Source organism: Callithrix jacchus, chromosome 15 (genome assembly GCF_049354715.1).
Source record: "Callithrix jacchus isolate 240 chromosome 15, calJac240_pri, whole genome shotgun sequence".
Taxonomy (NCBI): Eukaryota; Metazoa; Chordata; class Mammalia; order Primates; family Cebidae; genus Callithrix; species Callithrix jacchus.
In genome coordinates this window covers 23,256,381-23,268,591 of record NC_133516.1, presented here as the reverse complement: position 1 = coordinate 23,268,591, position 12,211 = coordinate 23,256,381, and the positions used below count along the sequence as shown (strand labels likewise).

General features: G+C 53.2%; 1 protein-coding gene across 4 annotated transcripts; it reads left to right on the top strand.

Annotated features, from left to right (window-relative positions):
- The first annotated feature begins 432 nt into the window (after positions 1–432).
- CPN2 (carboxypeptidase N subunit 2) lies at positions 433–11,391 on the top strand. 4 transcript variants are annotated; one of them, XM_035274898.3, is made up of 3 exons: positions 433–519; positions 7,051–7,262; positions 9,463–11,391. In XM_035274898.3, the coding sequence occupies exons 2-3, from the start codon at positions 7,200–7,202 to the stop codon at positions 11,095–11,097; spliced, it is 1,698 nt and encodes a 565-aa protein (XP_035130789.3). In that variant the 5' UTR covers positions 433–519; positions 7,051–7,199; the 3' UTR covers positions 11,098–11,391. The 4 variants fall into 4 exon arrangements, with proteins under 4 accessions (XP_035130789.3, XP_035130792.3, XP_078206652.1 ...); XM_035274901.3 differs by lacking the exon at positions 7,051–7,262; XM_078350526.1 differs by lacking the exon at positions 7,051–7,262 and having other exon boundaries at positions 9,460–11,391.
- The last annotated feature ends 820 nt before the right edge of the window (positions 11,392–12,211 follow it).

The window sequence follows — 12,211 nt, the reverse complement described above, 5'->3', positions numbered from 1 at the left end:
AGTGGGTATGTATATGTGTGAGTGAGGGTGTATGCTGTGTGTGTGGTGAGTGCATGTGTGTGTGGGTGTGGTGTGTGTGAGTGGGTATGTATATGTGTGAGTGAGGGTGTATGCTGTGTGTGTGGTGAGTGCATGTGTGTGTGGGTGTGGTGTGTGTGAGTGGGTAAGTATATGTGTGAGTGAGGGTGTATGCTGTGTGTGTGGTGAGTGCATGTGTGTGTGGGTGTGGTGTGTGTGTGAAGGGGCAACCTCGGGGGGGATTTTGGCCACGCCTGGGCTCTGTAGGTGGGTGTAGTTCAGGGTCATTTTGCAATCTTCAGAGGCCTTGCCGAGGCCCTCTCTCCCGACCTGTGACCCCAGTGACATCCCAGGACGTTCGGGCCACGTGAGGGGAGGAGCCACTGCCTGGAACTTTGATCAGCGTGGGGGGCTGGATTGAGCTGACCACAGGCCACACCAGACTCCCCTTTGCTCCGCAGGAAGACCTGGCAGCCCGGCGCCACCTGCTCAGCTCTCACGGTAGGCTCCTGGGGTCTCTAAAGGGCTCCTGCATCTGCAGGGACGTGGGGGCGGGAGCCGAATTGCGATCTCCGCGGTTTCAGAGCATTCCGCAGCTCCGGACAGGCTGCAGTTCCTGGGGGGCCCTGCCCTGGGAGGAGAAGTCCCCACGGTTCTCGGCCAGGGTTCCGCTGGGAAGAGGCAGGAGGAAGATAGGGGGTGGGGTGCGGGGCTGGTGGTTGTGAGATGAAGACCACTGGGTCTCTGCCTGCAGGGAGCTCGTAGTGAGTAGAGGATAAGCAGGGCGACCAGATGTCTGGGTCGGCCTGGTGCTGCCTAGTTTATACGGGTCATCTTGGCTTAATAGTAAATCATATTAACTATTAATACTATGTTAATACTAAATATTATCAATTATTTATTAATATAATTATTGTTGTATTTTTGAGATGGGGTCTTGTTATGTTGCTCAGGTTGGTCTTGAACTCCCGGCTTCAAGTGATCCTCCCACTCAGCCTGCTGAGTAGCTGGGATTACAAGCGCACACCTCCGCACCCAGCTCAGGCACAAAGATGAGTGGCTCCTCGTTTCCTTCCCAGAAGCTGCTGGCTCATGTGATCAAATTTACGGTCACATAAACCTGCAGGGAGCCGCCTTTTAGGGAAAGTTCAGTATTTGCCAGGCACTGGGTTCAGGGTTTTATATTTACTACCTTATTTAGCATATTTATCATCCAATGGAGTGCTAATGGTAACCCTAAGGGCAGACCTGTTAATTAAGGAAGGAAAAACTGAGGCTTAGAGAGTTGGAGTGATTTGCCCAAGCCCTCATGGCTAGTAAGTAAGTGATGCCTCTGAATCTGATCCCAGCTTGTGTCACTGGCGGAGCGAAAGTGCTTTCCGCTGCTACTAAGCAGGATGAGAGTGAGGTCTGAGATGCAAAGTCACTGAAGGCCCGGAACACATTCCCTTCAATTCACCATGCAGGGCCTGGCTGCCTTCTCAGTGCCTAGCCCTGAGCCAGGTGCCGGGGTGCAGAGCCACTCACAGAGATGGCTCTGTTTTCTAGTTTTTTGAAAACCAGACCCTGTAGTCTAGTTCTGAAGGTTGCAAAATGACCCTGAACTACACCCACCTACAGAGCCCAGGCTCAGATGGGTTGGGTGCACCCAACTAGAAAACAGAGTGGAAGAGCCCAAGCATTCAACACAGTACAAGAGGGATCCGAGGACCCAGGAAAGGGCTGGATGTGGTGGCTCCTGCTGGTAATCCCAGCACTTTGGAGATCACCTGAGGTCCGGAGTTTGAGACCAGCCTGGCCAACACAGTGAAACCCTGTCTACTAAAAATACAAAAATTAGCCAGCTGTGGTGGCGAGTACCTGTAATCCCAGTTACTCAGGAGGCTGAGGCAAGAGAATCACCTGAGCCTGGGAGGTGGAGGCTGCAGTGAGCCGAGATTGCACCACTGCTCTCCAGCCTGGGTGACAAGAGGGAAACTGTCTCAAAAAGAAAAAGCAAAAAAAAAGAGATAGTCAAGGAAGGTTTCATGGGGTGTGACTTTTGCTGGCCTGGGAGGGTGGGTATAAATCGGGAGAGTGGCATAGTGCCCAGTTCATGACCGCCTCTTAGTGCAACCTGTCAGCTGCCTTCTCTTCCAGAACACTCACACAGCTGACAGACAAGCTCCCTTGGGCCTTTGCAACATCACTGCCTGGAAGGAAAGAGTCACATAAGCACCTACTATGTGTGTGGAACTGCGCTTTGCATTTTTCATGTTTATCTCAATATTTAGAATAAAATAGGTTTCAGCCTTACAGCAAAAGTGATATGTTTCTTACCTAAAAATGTAGAACATACTTTTTTTTTTTTTTTGAGAGTCTTGCTCTCTGTCACCAGGCTGGAGTGCAGTGGCACAATCTCAGCTCACCGCAAATGTTGTAACTGAGCGAGTACAGAATCACCACTGAGACAAAAGTAAGCCAATTCAGAGGGTCATTTATTGCCCGCGACCACGGAGCACTAGTGTCTCTCCAACCTGTGGCCCCGAGCTCAGGGGGAGCAAGGGATTTAAGCAGAAAACCCACATCCTGGTGGGGCACGGGGTTCTTTTTTTGCAATCAGCGTTATGCAGAGCATGCTAGCCCTTTTTCACAGAAGCCAATGTCAGCAGTTATCACAAAGGAAACAGGGCAGCAGTTCCAACTTATTTTTGGAAAAACTGTTTTTCTTGGTTGCAGGGTGCAGGGTTTAAGATGGCATTGCTTAGGTTCTAACTCTGGGTCAGCTATGGCACACAACCTCCGCCTCCCAGGTTCAAGCGATTCTCCTGCCCTAACCTTCCGATTAGCTGGGACTACAGGCACCCGCCACCACACCCAGCTAATTTTTGTATTTTTAATAGAGATGGGGTTTCACCATGTTGGCTAGGATGGTCTTGATCTCTTGACCTCATGATCTGCCCACTTTGGCCTCCCAAAGCACTGGGATTACAGGCGTGAGCCACCGTGCCCGGCCTAGAACATATATTTTTAAGCAGAAGGAAAAAATTAAAATAATCCACAATTTGATTTTTCAGAGGTAACCACCACAAATATATATATATATATATTTTTTTTTTTTTTTTTTTTTTGAGATGGAGTTTCATTTTTGTTGCCCAGTCTGGAGTGCAGTGGCCTGACCTTGGCTCCCTGCAACCTCCACCTCCTGGGTTCAAGCAACTCTCCTACCTCAGCCTCCTGAGTATCTGGGATTACAGGTGCCCACCACCACACCCAGCTAATGTGTATTTTTGGTAGAGACGGGGTTTCACCATGTTGGCCAGGCTGGTTTTGAACTCCTGACCTCAGGTGATCTGCCTGCCTCGACCTCCCACAGTGCTGGGATTACAGGCATGAGCCACTACACCCAGCCCCATGGCAAATATTTTATGCATAAGCTTCTATTACAATTTTTGTGCACAAATATACCTTAAAAATGGAAAAGTAGCATTCTGGGATTTCATCTATTTCATTTAAAATACTGCAAACAGGCAGGCTGTGGAGGCTCATGCCTGTAATTTTAGCACTTTGGGACGCCAAGGTGGGCAGATCACCTGAGGTCAGGAGTTCGGGACCAGCCTGGTCAACATGGTGAAACCCCATCTCTACTAAAATACAAAAATTAGTTGGGCATGGTGGCACATGCTTGTAGTCCCAACTACCCAGGAAGCTGAGGCAGAGAATTGCTTAAACCTGGGAGGCGGAGGTTGCAGTGAGCCGAGGTCACGCCACTGCACTCCAGCCTGGGTGATAGAGAGAGACTGCCTCAAAAAAAAAAAAAGAAAAAAGATATTGCAAACATCTTGTCAATAAATACACATCTATAATAAGTTTTTTTTTTGTTTAAAATCTTTGTTTTTATTTTTGAGACAAGATCTCCCTCTGTCACCTAGGCTGGAGTGTGGTAGCACAGCCACTCACTGCTCACTGCAGCCTCGACCTCCCAGGCTCAAGCAATCCTCCTGCCTCAGCCTCTCGAGTAGCCGAGACTACAAGCATGCACCACCATGCTCAGCTAATTTTAATTTTCTGTAGAGATGAGATGTTATCATGTTGCCCAGGCTGATCTCAAACTCCTGGTCTCAAGCGATCCTCCTGCCTCCGCCTCCCAAAGCGCTGGGATTACAGACATGAGCCACTGAACCTGGCCTCTAATATAATTTGAAAGACAGCCGAGAGGATTTCCATTATATCTGCATAGCATAATTCATGTCGCCTATCCCTCATGCTGGGCATTTGTGTTGTTTCTGTTTTTCTGCTGTGGCCCAACGCCTGTTAGCTCATTAGGAGCCACACTAGCCCTAATAAGGCTGTAATTCAGCTATGATGATGATGATTGTTATCATGGTGTACAGATGCAGAGGCTGGGACTCTGGGAGGTGGCTTTACTCCCTGGGACACAACTGGGCAGTGGATGGGGTGGACTGGCCAGGGCAGGAGCAGAGGCTGGCACCCAGCCCAAGCAAGCCTAACCCCCCTCAGCCACTAGACTTACCTTGCTGGGTTGAAAAGAGAGGGGACCAGGTCTGGGGAGCAGGAGGTCTTCTTAGAGGACCAGATGAGGTAGCCAGGGACTCTGGACGGGTCTTGGAAGCCCCTCTTTGTGCTTCCAGCTGAGCTGGAGTGCAACTGGCCAAATCCAGCCCTGTTGGTGAGGCAGACCTCCACATAGCCAGGCTCAGGTAGCCCTGGGTGTCTGGGGCCAAGTTTTGGCCCCAGAACCCTGTGCAAGATGTGAGGCTTAGCTCTGTGGTACATGACAGACCGGCTTGAGGCATGCACAGAAATGTACTCTCCCAAGAGCAATTGAGGAGAGGAAGGAGTTCATTTGCACCCAGTCAACCCCTCCTTACCCCGAAAAAGACCCATTTAAAAAGCCAGACTTCCTTGGCTTGCCCAAAGCGTGGAACATTTTTGTGGGCATTTGCTGGTCTTCTTCCCAGATGAGGAGCAGAAAGCCTCTGGCTGCTGCCCCGCTGTGGTCCTCAGGGCCAGCCTCCACAGTCCCTGGGGGCGGGGAGCCTTCCTTCTCCAGGGGGCCCCAGTGACCTGCTTACTTGAGGGCAGGCTGGGGAAGGAGCCCAAGTCCAGAGCCTCCCGGCCAAAGCCCTGAGAATCTGTGCTCCCCTAAACCAAGGACCAGACAGTGACACTTTCCCTTAGCTGGAGGAAAAGAGCCAGAAGGAGTGCCGTGGAGATCCTCTCGTTGGCTCACAGTGGGGTGGCTGGGTGATTGCATGGGTTTCTCCCTAGCGAAGCTCTGACTGCTTCAGCACAGAGCTGGGGCCTTGTTGAACTGGGAGCATCAGGGTCACTAGCGTTGCAGGTCACGTGCTGTGTGCCGGGTCCCGAGGTCGGAGCATTCCATGCATTTTCTCATCACTCCTCACAGCACCCACACCAGGAGGGTGGTGCTGTGCTCATTGTTTTGAAGGGGAGGAAAGCGAAACACAGAGAGGTTATGCGATGCAGTTGAGGACACAGAACTAAGCTGGAGTGGGGTTAGGACATGAACCCAGACTGTCTGACTTGTAGCCACTCCAGAATGAGGTGGGGATGGGGCTTGGGCTGGGAGTGCACCGTCTGGAAACTGTCAGCATTCTGTGCCTTCGCTGTGAGAACCATCCCTGCCTCCCCACCCCCCACCCCAGTAACCCAGGTGAGAGGGGTCTTTCCCTGAACCTTAGAGAGCCCTGTTCTCATCCTCCTCCCCCCATGACACCAACCCCAAGGGGTACCAAGGGCACATGCCCATCTGGAGGCTGCGCCCCCATTTGAAACCACGCTTTGGGTACCCAGGACCTCAGCCTGCATGGGCTGCCTCCCGGGGTCCATCTTCCCTAGGCTGACCATGCCCCAGAATACACATCCTTAGGCCTGTGGGGTGTCCAGGGGCAGCTGTGTGGGGGATCTCTACTGATGGTGCAGGAGAGTGGGGGCGGGGGAAGAGAAGTGAATAGACAGTGGGCGGAGCTTCAGGTAGACGGTGTTCTCCCTGGTGCCTGCAGATACAAGGAGCAGGCCTGCCCACCCCACCCACTCCACTGCCCTGGGACAGAGCCTGGTGGTGTCAGGGCAAGCACCCTGCAGAGCCTGTGCTGTTAGGACTGGTCTTCGTTTTGTGTGCCCTTGGGCCAGCCCAGACTATAGCTCTGGGAGCCCCAGTCTCCCTGTCCTGGGCACTTGGAGATTTGCCCTGAGGATGAAGACATATGTGTGGGAGCTTTGGGAACTGGCAGGTGGGAACTGACTCCTCAGTTAAACCCCCACTTCAGAGAGATGTCTCTCCCTCTGCCTGCATCTCCGAGCCTTAGCTGACTTGCCTACACTTGACTTTCTCTGCCACCAGCACCATGGTTTTGATTCAAGGCTTGAATTCCAGAGCTCCTTCCTTTGTCAGAAATAAAGCACACTCTTTCCAAATGACAATGGATTAAAAGTTAGAGACACAGCCCAAGGGAAGCCAGGAAGAGCTGGGGTTGCTCAGCAGAGAGACACACACTGCCCAACTTGAGCTTTCCATGGTGCACCTCTGGCTTTGGTCCCGTTTTCCTGGCAGGAGTGATGAACAAAACCACATGTGGGCTCCACAAGCCAAGCCCTGCTGCCAGCACCCTGGGTCTGCCTCACTCTCCCTGTGGGGAGGCTGGCCAGATGGTCTCGGGACCCACACGCCCCCAGCGTTGTCCAGCCCATCATTCCCAGGGAGTACTTTCTGGAAATGACCTTTGAGAAACAATGATCAAAGGGGCTGGCAAGGAAGGGGGAACTGCACAATGATCACATGGTAGCATGTTAAAAATAAGGGTTTGCCGGGCACGGGGGTATACGCCTATAGTCCCAGCTATTCTGGAGGCTGAGGCAGGAAGATCACCTACACCCAGGAGACCAGGAGACTGAGGCGGCAGTGAGCTATGATCCTGCCACTGCACTCCAGCCTCCTGGGTAACAGAGTGAAGCTCTGTCTCAAAAACATGATAAAATTAAACAGAATTGCTCCCCTCTTACTCTCAGGAGGAATCGAGGCAGCTTTGGCACCTGGGTTTGCCCATCCCAGCGGGGGCGGCTGTGCCTCCCAAGCTGCTCTTCCAGCCTTGGAGAGCTCCATTCCACACAACCTGCCTGAGCCCACAGGAAGTCACCACTGCTCCGGGCACAGGGAGATGAGTACTCAGAAAAGACTGCCACGAGAACCCATCATTCTGGTGCCTAAGCTGAGTGCGAAGGTGAAGACAGGTCCTCCTTCCTAGGGTCGGGGCGGCTTCTTTCAGGACCCCCGGGCTTTTGTGTAGGTGCCTCAGGGGCAACCCAGGTGCAGGTGGCAGCTGTGCATGTGTTGGGGAACAAGCGCTCCCCCATGCCTTTTCAGCCAGGTGCACTGCTTTCTCTCTGTTCCCAGACTCATGCTAACTCTGTAGCTGGGGTCTAAGGATACATTTGCCTGAGGCGTGTTCCTTTCCCTCACATGTCCTAAGTGGCAGGGATGTTTTCCTTTTCCTGGAGGAGGTGATTGATTGCAGGAGTCAGATTGTAATCCCAGGCCCGGGGTATTACACCTCCCCTAGCTCACTTAGCGATGCGTGCCTCAGAGCAGCCGAAAGGGAGCTCTGCATTTTCTCAGGGAGAAGTTGTCCCTTCTCTAATGATGAGGCAGAACATTCCCGGAAGGACTGAGAGTCACTGAGTGACTGAGTGGGAGAGTAAAGGGGGCTTCCCTGAGCCCTGAGTTTAATGGGAGACCTTCAGCCAGAAGCTGAATTGCGAGGTGGACGAGGCATCAGCAGAGGGCAGCAGAGAGACAGCCATCGAAGAGTGCTGGGCACCCAGATTCTGCACCTGCGGAACGCGTTTCGGGTATCCGACGGAAACCTTTTACTGAAAAGAGGTTAATTAAGAAAAATTAGGATTATGTTGTGAGAGTGCTTCTTCCTTTTTAAAATTTTGGTAAATTCAAGTGTATTCCATCTAAAGAGCATTTTGTTTTTAACTTTTTTTTTTGGTGTTGAAATAACGGTTTCTGTAATGATGGTGGCTTGCAACCTTTAACAGTGGTTAATGTGGTTGGTTGATTTCTCACTCTATGCCGGATCCTGATGTAAAACTGTTACCTGTGTATACTCACTTAATCCTTAAGAATTACCCTCACGAGGTAGGGACTATTATAATCCCCATTGTACAGATAAGGAGACAAACACGAATGGATGAAGTATCGAGCCCAAGGTCACATGGCTAGATAGTGATGGACCTAAGATTTGAACTCATGGAATCAGGACCACTCCAAGCTGTGTGAATAAGTGCTGTGAGTGGGAACAGTGGCAGCCTGGAGCGCTCTGACAGGGCAGGGGCCACAAATTCCCAGCTGGTCTTGCCATGTGGAAATGAGGGCCCACTGTCCCCAGATCATTCTGAAACCAGGACTTTTACTGTGATGTTTTCCAGTTTTTACATGTTGGCTACTGATTCTTATAGGAAAAAGGTCACTGAGGAATAAACAAAACATATTTGTAAGGTGCATCGCCAATTTGTGACCTGTGGGTAGATGCTAGCAGTTTTAAAAAGATTAATATTGAGCAAATTAAAAGCTTGTTTTCCCTCCCTAGTTTTTTTTTTTTTTTTTTGAAATGGAGTTTCGCTCTTGTTGCCTGGGCTGGAGTGAAATGGCGTGATCTTGGCTCACCGCAACCCCCACCTCCTGGGCTCGTGATTCACCTGCCGCAGCCTTTCAAGTAGCTGGGATTATAGGCATGCTCCACCACGCCCGCTCATTTTGTATTTTTAGTATAGATGGGGTTTCACCATGTTGGTCAGGCTGGTCTTGAACTCCCAACCTCAGGTGATCCACCTGCCTCGGCCTCCCAAAGTGCTGGGATTACAGGCGTGAACCACCGCGCCCGGCCCTCCCCTCCCTAGTTTTAAAGAAATCTACTGGTCTGTAGAATCCTCACATCTGGAGTCCTTCTGTTCACATGATGCTGGAAGGCTGCTTAAGCCCTCCTGTGGAAGAGTAGGCAAAAGTGGCCAGGAGGAGGACATTTCAGCGGCAGTTTTGGGTACCCCACCTCATCCCGGTGGCTGCACTCCCCCTCCACCAACTGTAGAAAGTGCAGGTGCCAGGATCTCCGCATCATTTGGAAACTCAGGAAGAGTTATGGTTTAGGAACTTCCAACTCAGGAATAATCTGTCCATATGCTGTATATTATCTTTAAAAATTCCGCAGTGCCTGCGCTCTCCTTTTCTACCTCTCTTCTGTGCCATTTTGTCTCCTTTCCACGTCTGTCCCCGATCTGGAAAGAACACAGAAAGCCCCAAAGCCCTGGGTCTTGGTTGCTCCACATGTTCGAGCTCGCTGTCCAGTGCTCTGCTCACTGCGCTGTGTGATGACAAAGTTTTCCTTCGTGTTTTCTTTCCCTCCTTGAGTCCAGAAGATGCTCCCAGGAGCCTGGCTGCACTGGGCCTCCCTTCTGCTCCTGGCCAGGCCCGCCCAGCTCTGCCCCATGGGTTGTGACTGTTTCGTCCAGGAGGTGTTCTGCTCAGACGACCTGGCCACCATCCCACTGGACATCCCGCCACACGCCACAGACATCGTGTTTGTGGAGACCTTGTTCACCATGGTGGAAACCAGAGCCTTTGGAAGCAACCCCAACCTGTCCAAGGTGGTCTTCCTCAACACTCAGCTCCGCCACTTTTGGCCAGATGCCTTTGGGGGGCTGCCCAAGCTGGAGGACCTGGAGATCACAGGCAGCAGCTTCTCCAACCTCAGCGCCAACATCTTCTCCAACCTGACCTCGCTGCGCAAGTTCACCCTCAACTTCAACATGCTGGAGGCTCTGCCCGAGGGTCTCTTCCAGCACATGCTTGCCCTGGAGTCCCTCCACCTGCAGGGGAACTGGCTCCAGGCGCTGCCCAGGAGGCTCTTCCAGCCTCTGACCCATCTGAAGACGCTCAACCTGGCCCAGAACCGCCTGGCCCAGCTCCCCGAGGAGCTGTTCCACCCACTCACCAGCCTGCAGAGCCTGAAGCTGAGCAACAACGCACTCTCTGGCCTCCCCCAGGGCGTGTTTGGCAAACTGGGCAGCCTGCAGGAGCTTTTCCTGGACGGCAACAAGATCTCAGAGCTGCCCCTAGAGGTGTTCTCTCAGCTCTTCCGCCTGGAGAAGCTGTGGCTGCAGCATAACACCATCACGCACCTGCCACTCCCTATCTTCTCTTCCCTGGGCAATCTGGCCTTTCTGAGCCTGCAGGGGAACATGCTTCGAGTCCTGCCTGCCGGCCTCTTCGCCCACACCCCTCGCCTGGTCGGCCTGTCTCTGTCCCATAACCAGCTGGAGACTGTCGCTGAGGGTGCCTTTGCCCACCTGTCCAACCTGAGTTCCCTCGTGCTCTCACACAACGCCATTGCCCACCTCCCAGCTGGCATCTTCAGGGACCTTCAGGAGCTGGTCAAGCTCTACCTGGGCAGCAACAACCTGACGGCCCTGCACCCAGCCGTCTTCCAGAACCTGTCCAAGCTGGAGCTGCTCAGCCTGTCCAAGAATCAGCTGAGCACGCTTCCGGAGGGCATCTTCGATGCCAACTACAACCTGTTCAACCTGGCCCTGCACGGCAACCCCTGGCAGTGTGACTGCCACCTGGCCTACCTCTTCAACTGGCTGCAGCAGTTTACCGATCAGCTTCTGAACATCCAGGCCTACTGCGCCGGCCCTGCCTACCTCAGAGGCCAGGTGGTGCCCGCCTTGAACGAGGAGCAGCTGGTGTGTCCTGTCACCCGAGACCACTTGGGTTTCCAGGTCACCTGGCTGGACGACAGAAAGGCAGGGGGCAGCTGGGACCTGGCTGTGCAGGAAAGGGCAGCCCGCAGCCAGTGCACCTACAGCAACCCCGAGGGCACCGTGGTGCTCGCCTGTGACCAGGCCTGGTGTCGCTGGCTGAACGTCCAGCTGTCTCCTCAGCAGGGATCCCCAGGACTGCCGTACAATGCTAGTCGGGAGTGGGACCTGAGGTCGAGCTGCGGCTCTCTGCGGGTCACGGTGTCTATTGAGGCTCGGGCAGTGGGGCCCTAGGAGCAGGGCATACAGGAGCTGGGGCAGGTGGCCTCTGGGGCCTGACCAGGTGGCGGGTGGGGCAGAGAGTAGCAGAGTCTCTGAAGTCTTGGCTTCTCAAGTGCAGGGCACAGGGTTACATCCCTGAGGGGAGGGAGTGGAGTCTGGTCTGCTCCACTAGCCACGGTCTCCTCCTCCTCCTCCTCTTCCTGCATGGCTTTGCCCAGAGTGTGAGGCTAACAAGCCCATCTTCATCTTTAAAGCACCCTGGAAAGCTGCACCACAGACTGGAGAATAAAATATGCTCAGCCCTGACGCTTCCCCATTATTTAACACCCATCCGCTCTGGTCTACACCCTGAGGCCCGTTCACTGCATCCCAGTGATGCGAAGTGGGGGTCACTGCCTTTCACTGCCCAGCGTCTGTTTCACTTTATCTCCCTGGAATTGCGTTGTAAACTGGTATAGAGAAGAAAAGGTAGAAGCAGAGGTGACCCGAAAGCATAGGCGCAGGGCTGTGCGGGTGTGTGGAGACCCTGTGCTCAGCACCCACCTCCACGCTTCGCTCAGGAGAAACTGAGATGAAACGAAGCCTCGGGAAGGGAAACCCCAGACGCTGGGCTTCGTGACAGAGCCGCCAGAGGGGAGATGGCTTTGTCTGCTCACTGCACACGCTGGCTGCTCCTAAAGTGAAGGTTTGAGGTGTAGTGGCAGCAGCTGGGCCGGGCGGCAGCCTCATGCTCGCAGCATCTGAGTACAAGCTGCTCACTCACTGCAGTCGTTTTCCCTTGGTTTTGTTTTTTTTTTAGGTGGTGTTTCGCTCTTGTCGCTCAGGCTGGAGTGCAATGGCGTGATCTCAGCTCACTGCAAGCTCAGCCTCCCAGGCTCAAACAGTTCTCCTGCCTCAGCCTCCCAAGTAGCTGAGATAACAGGCACATGCCACCACGCCAGGCTAATTTTTATGTTTTTAGTAGAGACAGGGTTTCACCTTGTTGGCCAGGCTGGTCTCTAACTCCTGACCTCAGGTGATTCACCCGCTTTGGCCTCCCAAAGGGCTGGAATTATAGGCGTGAGCCACTGCGCCCGTGCTCTTGCTTGGTTTTGAAGACACTGCCCTCTTACCCAGCTCGGCCACC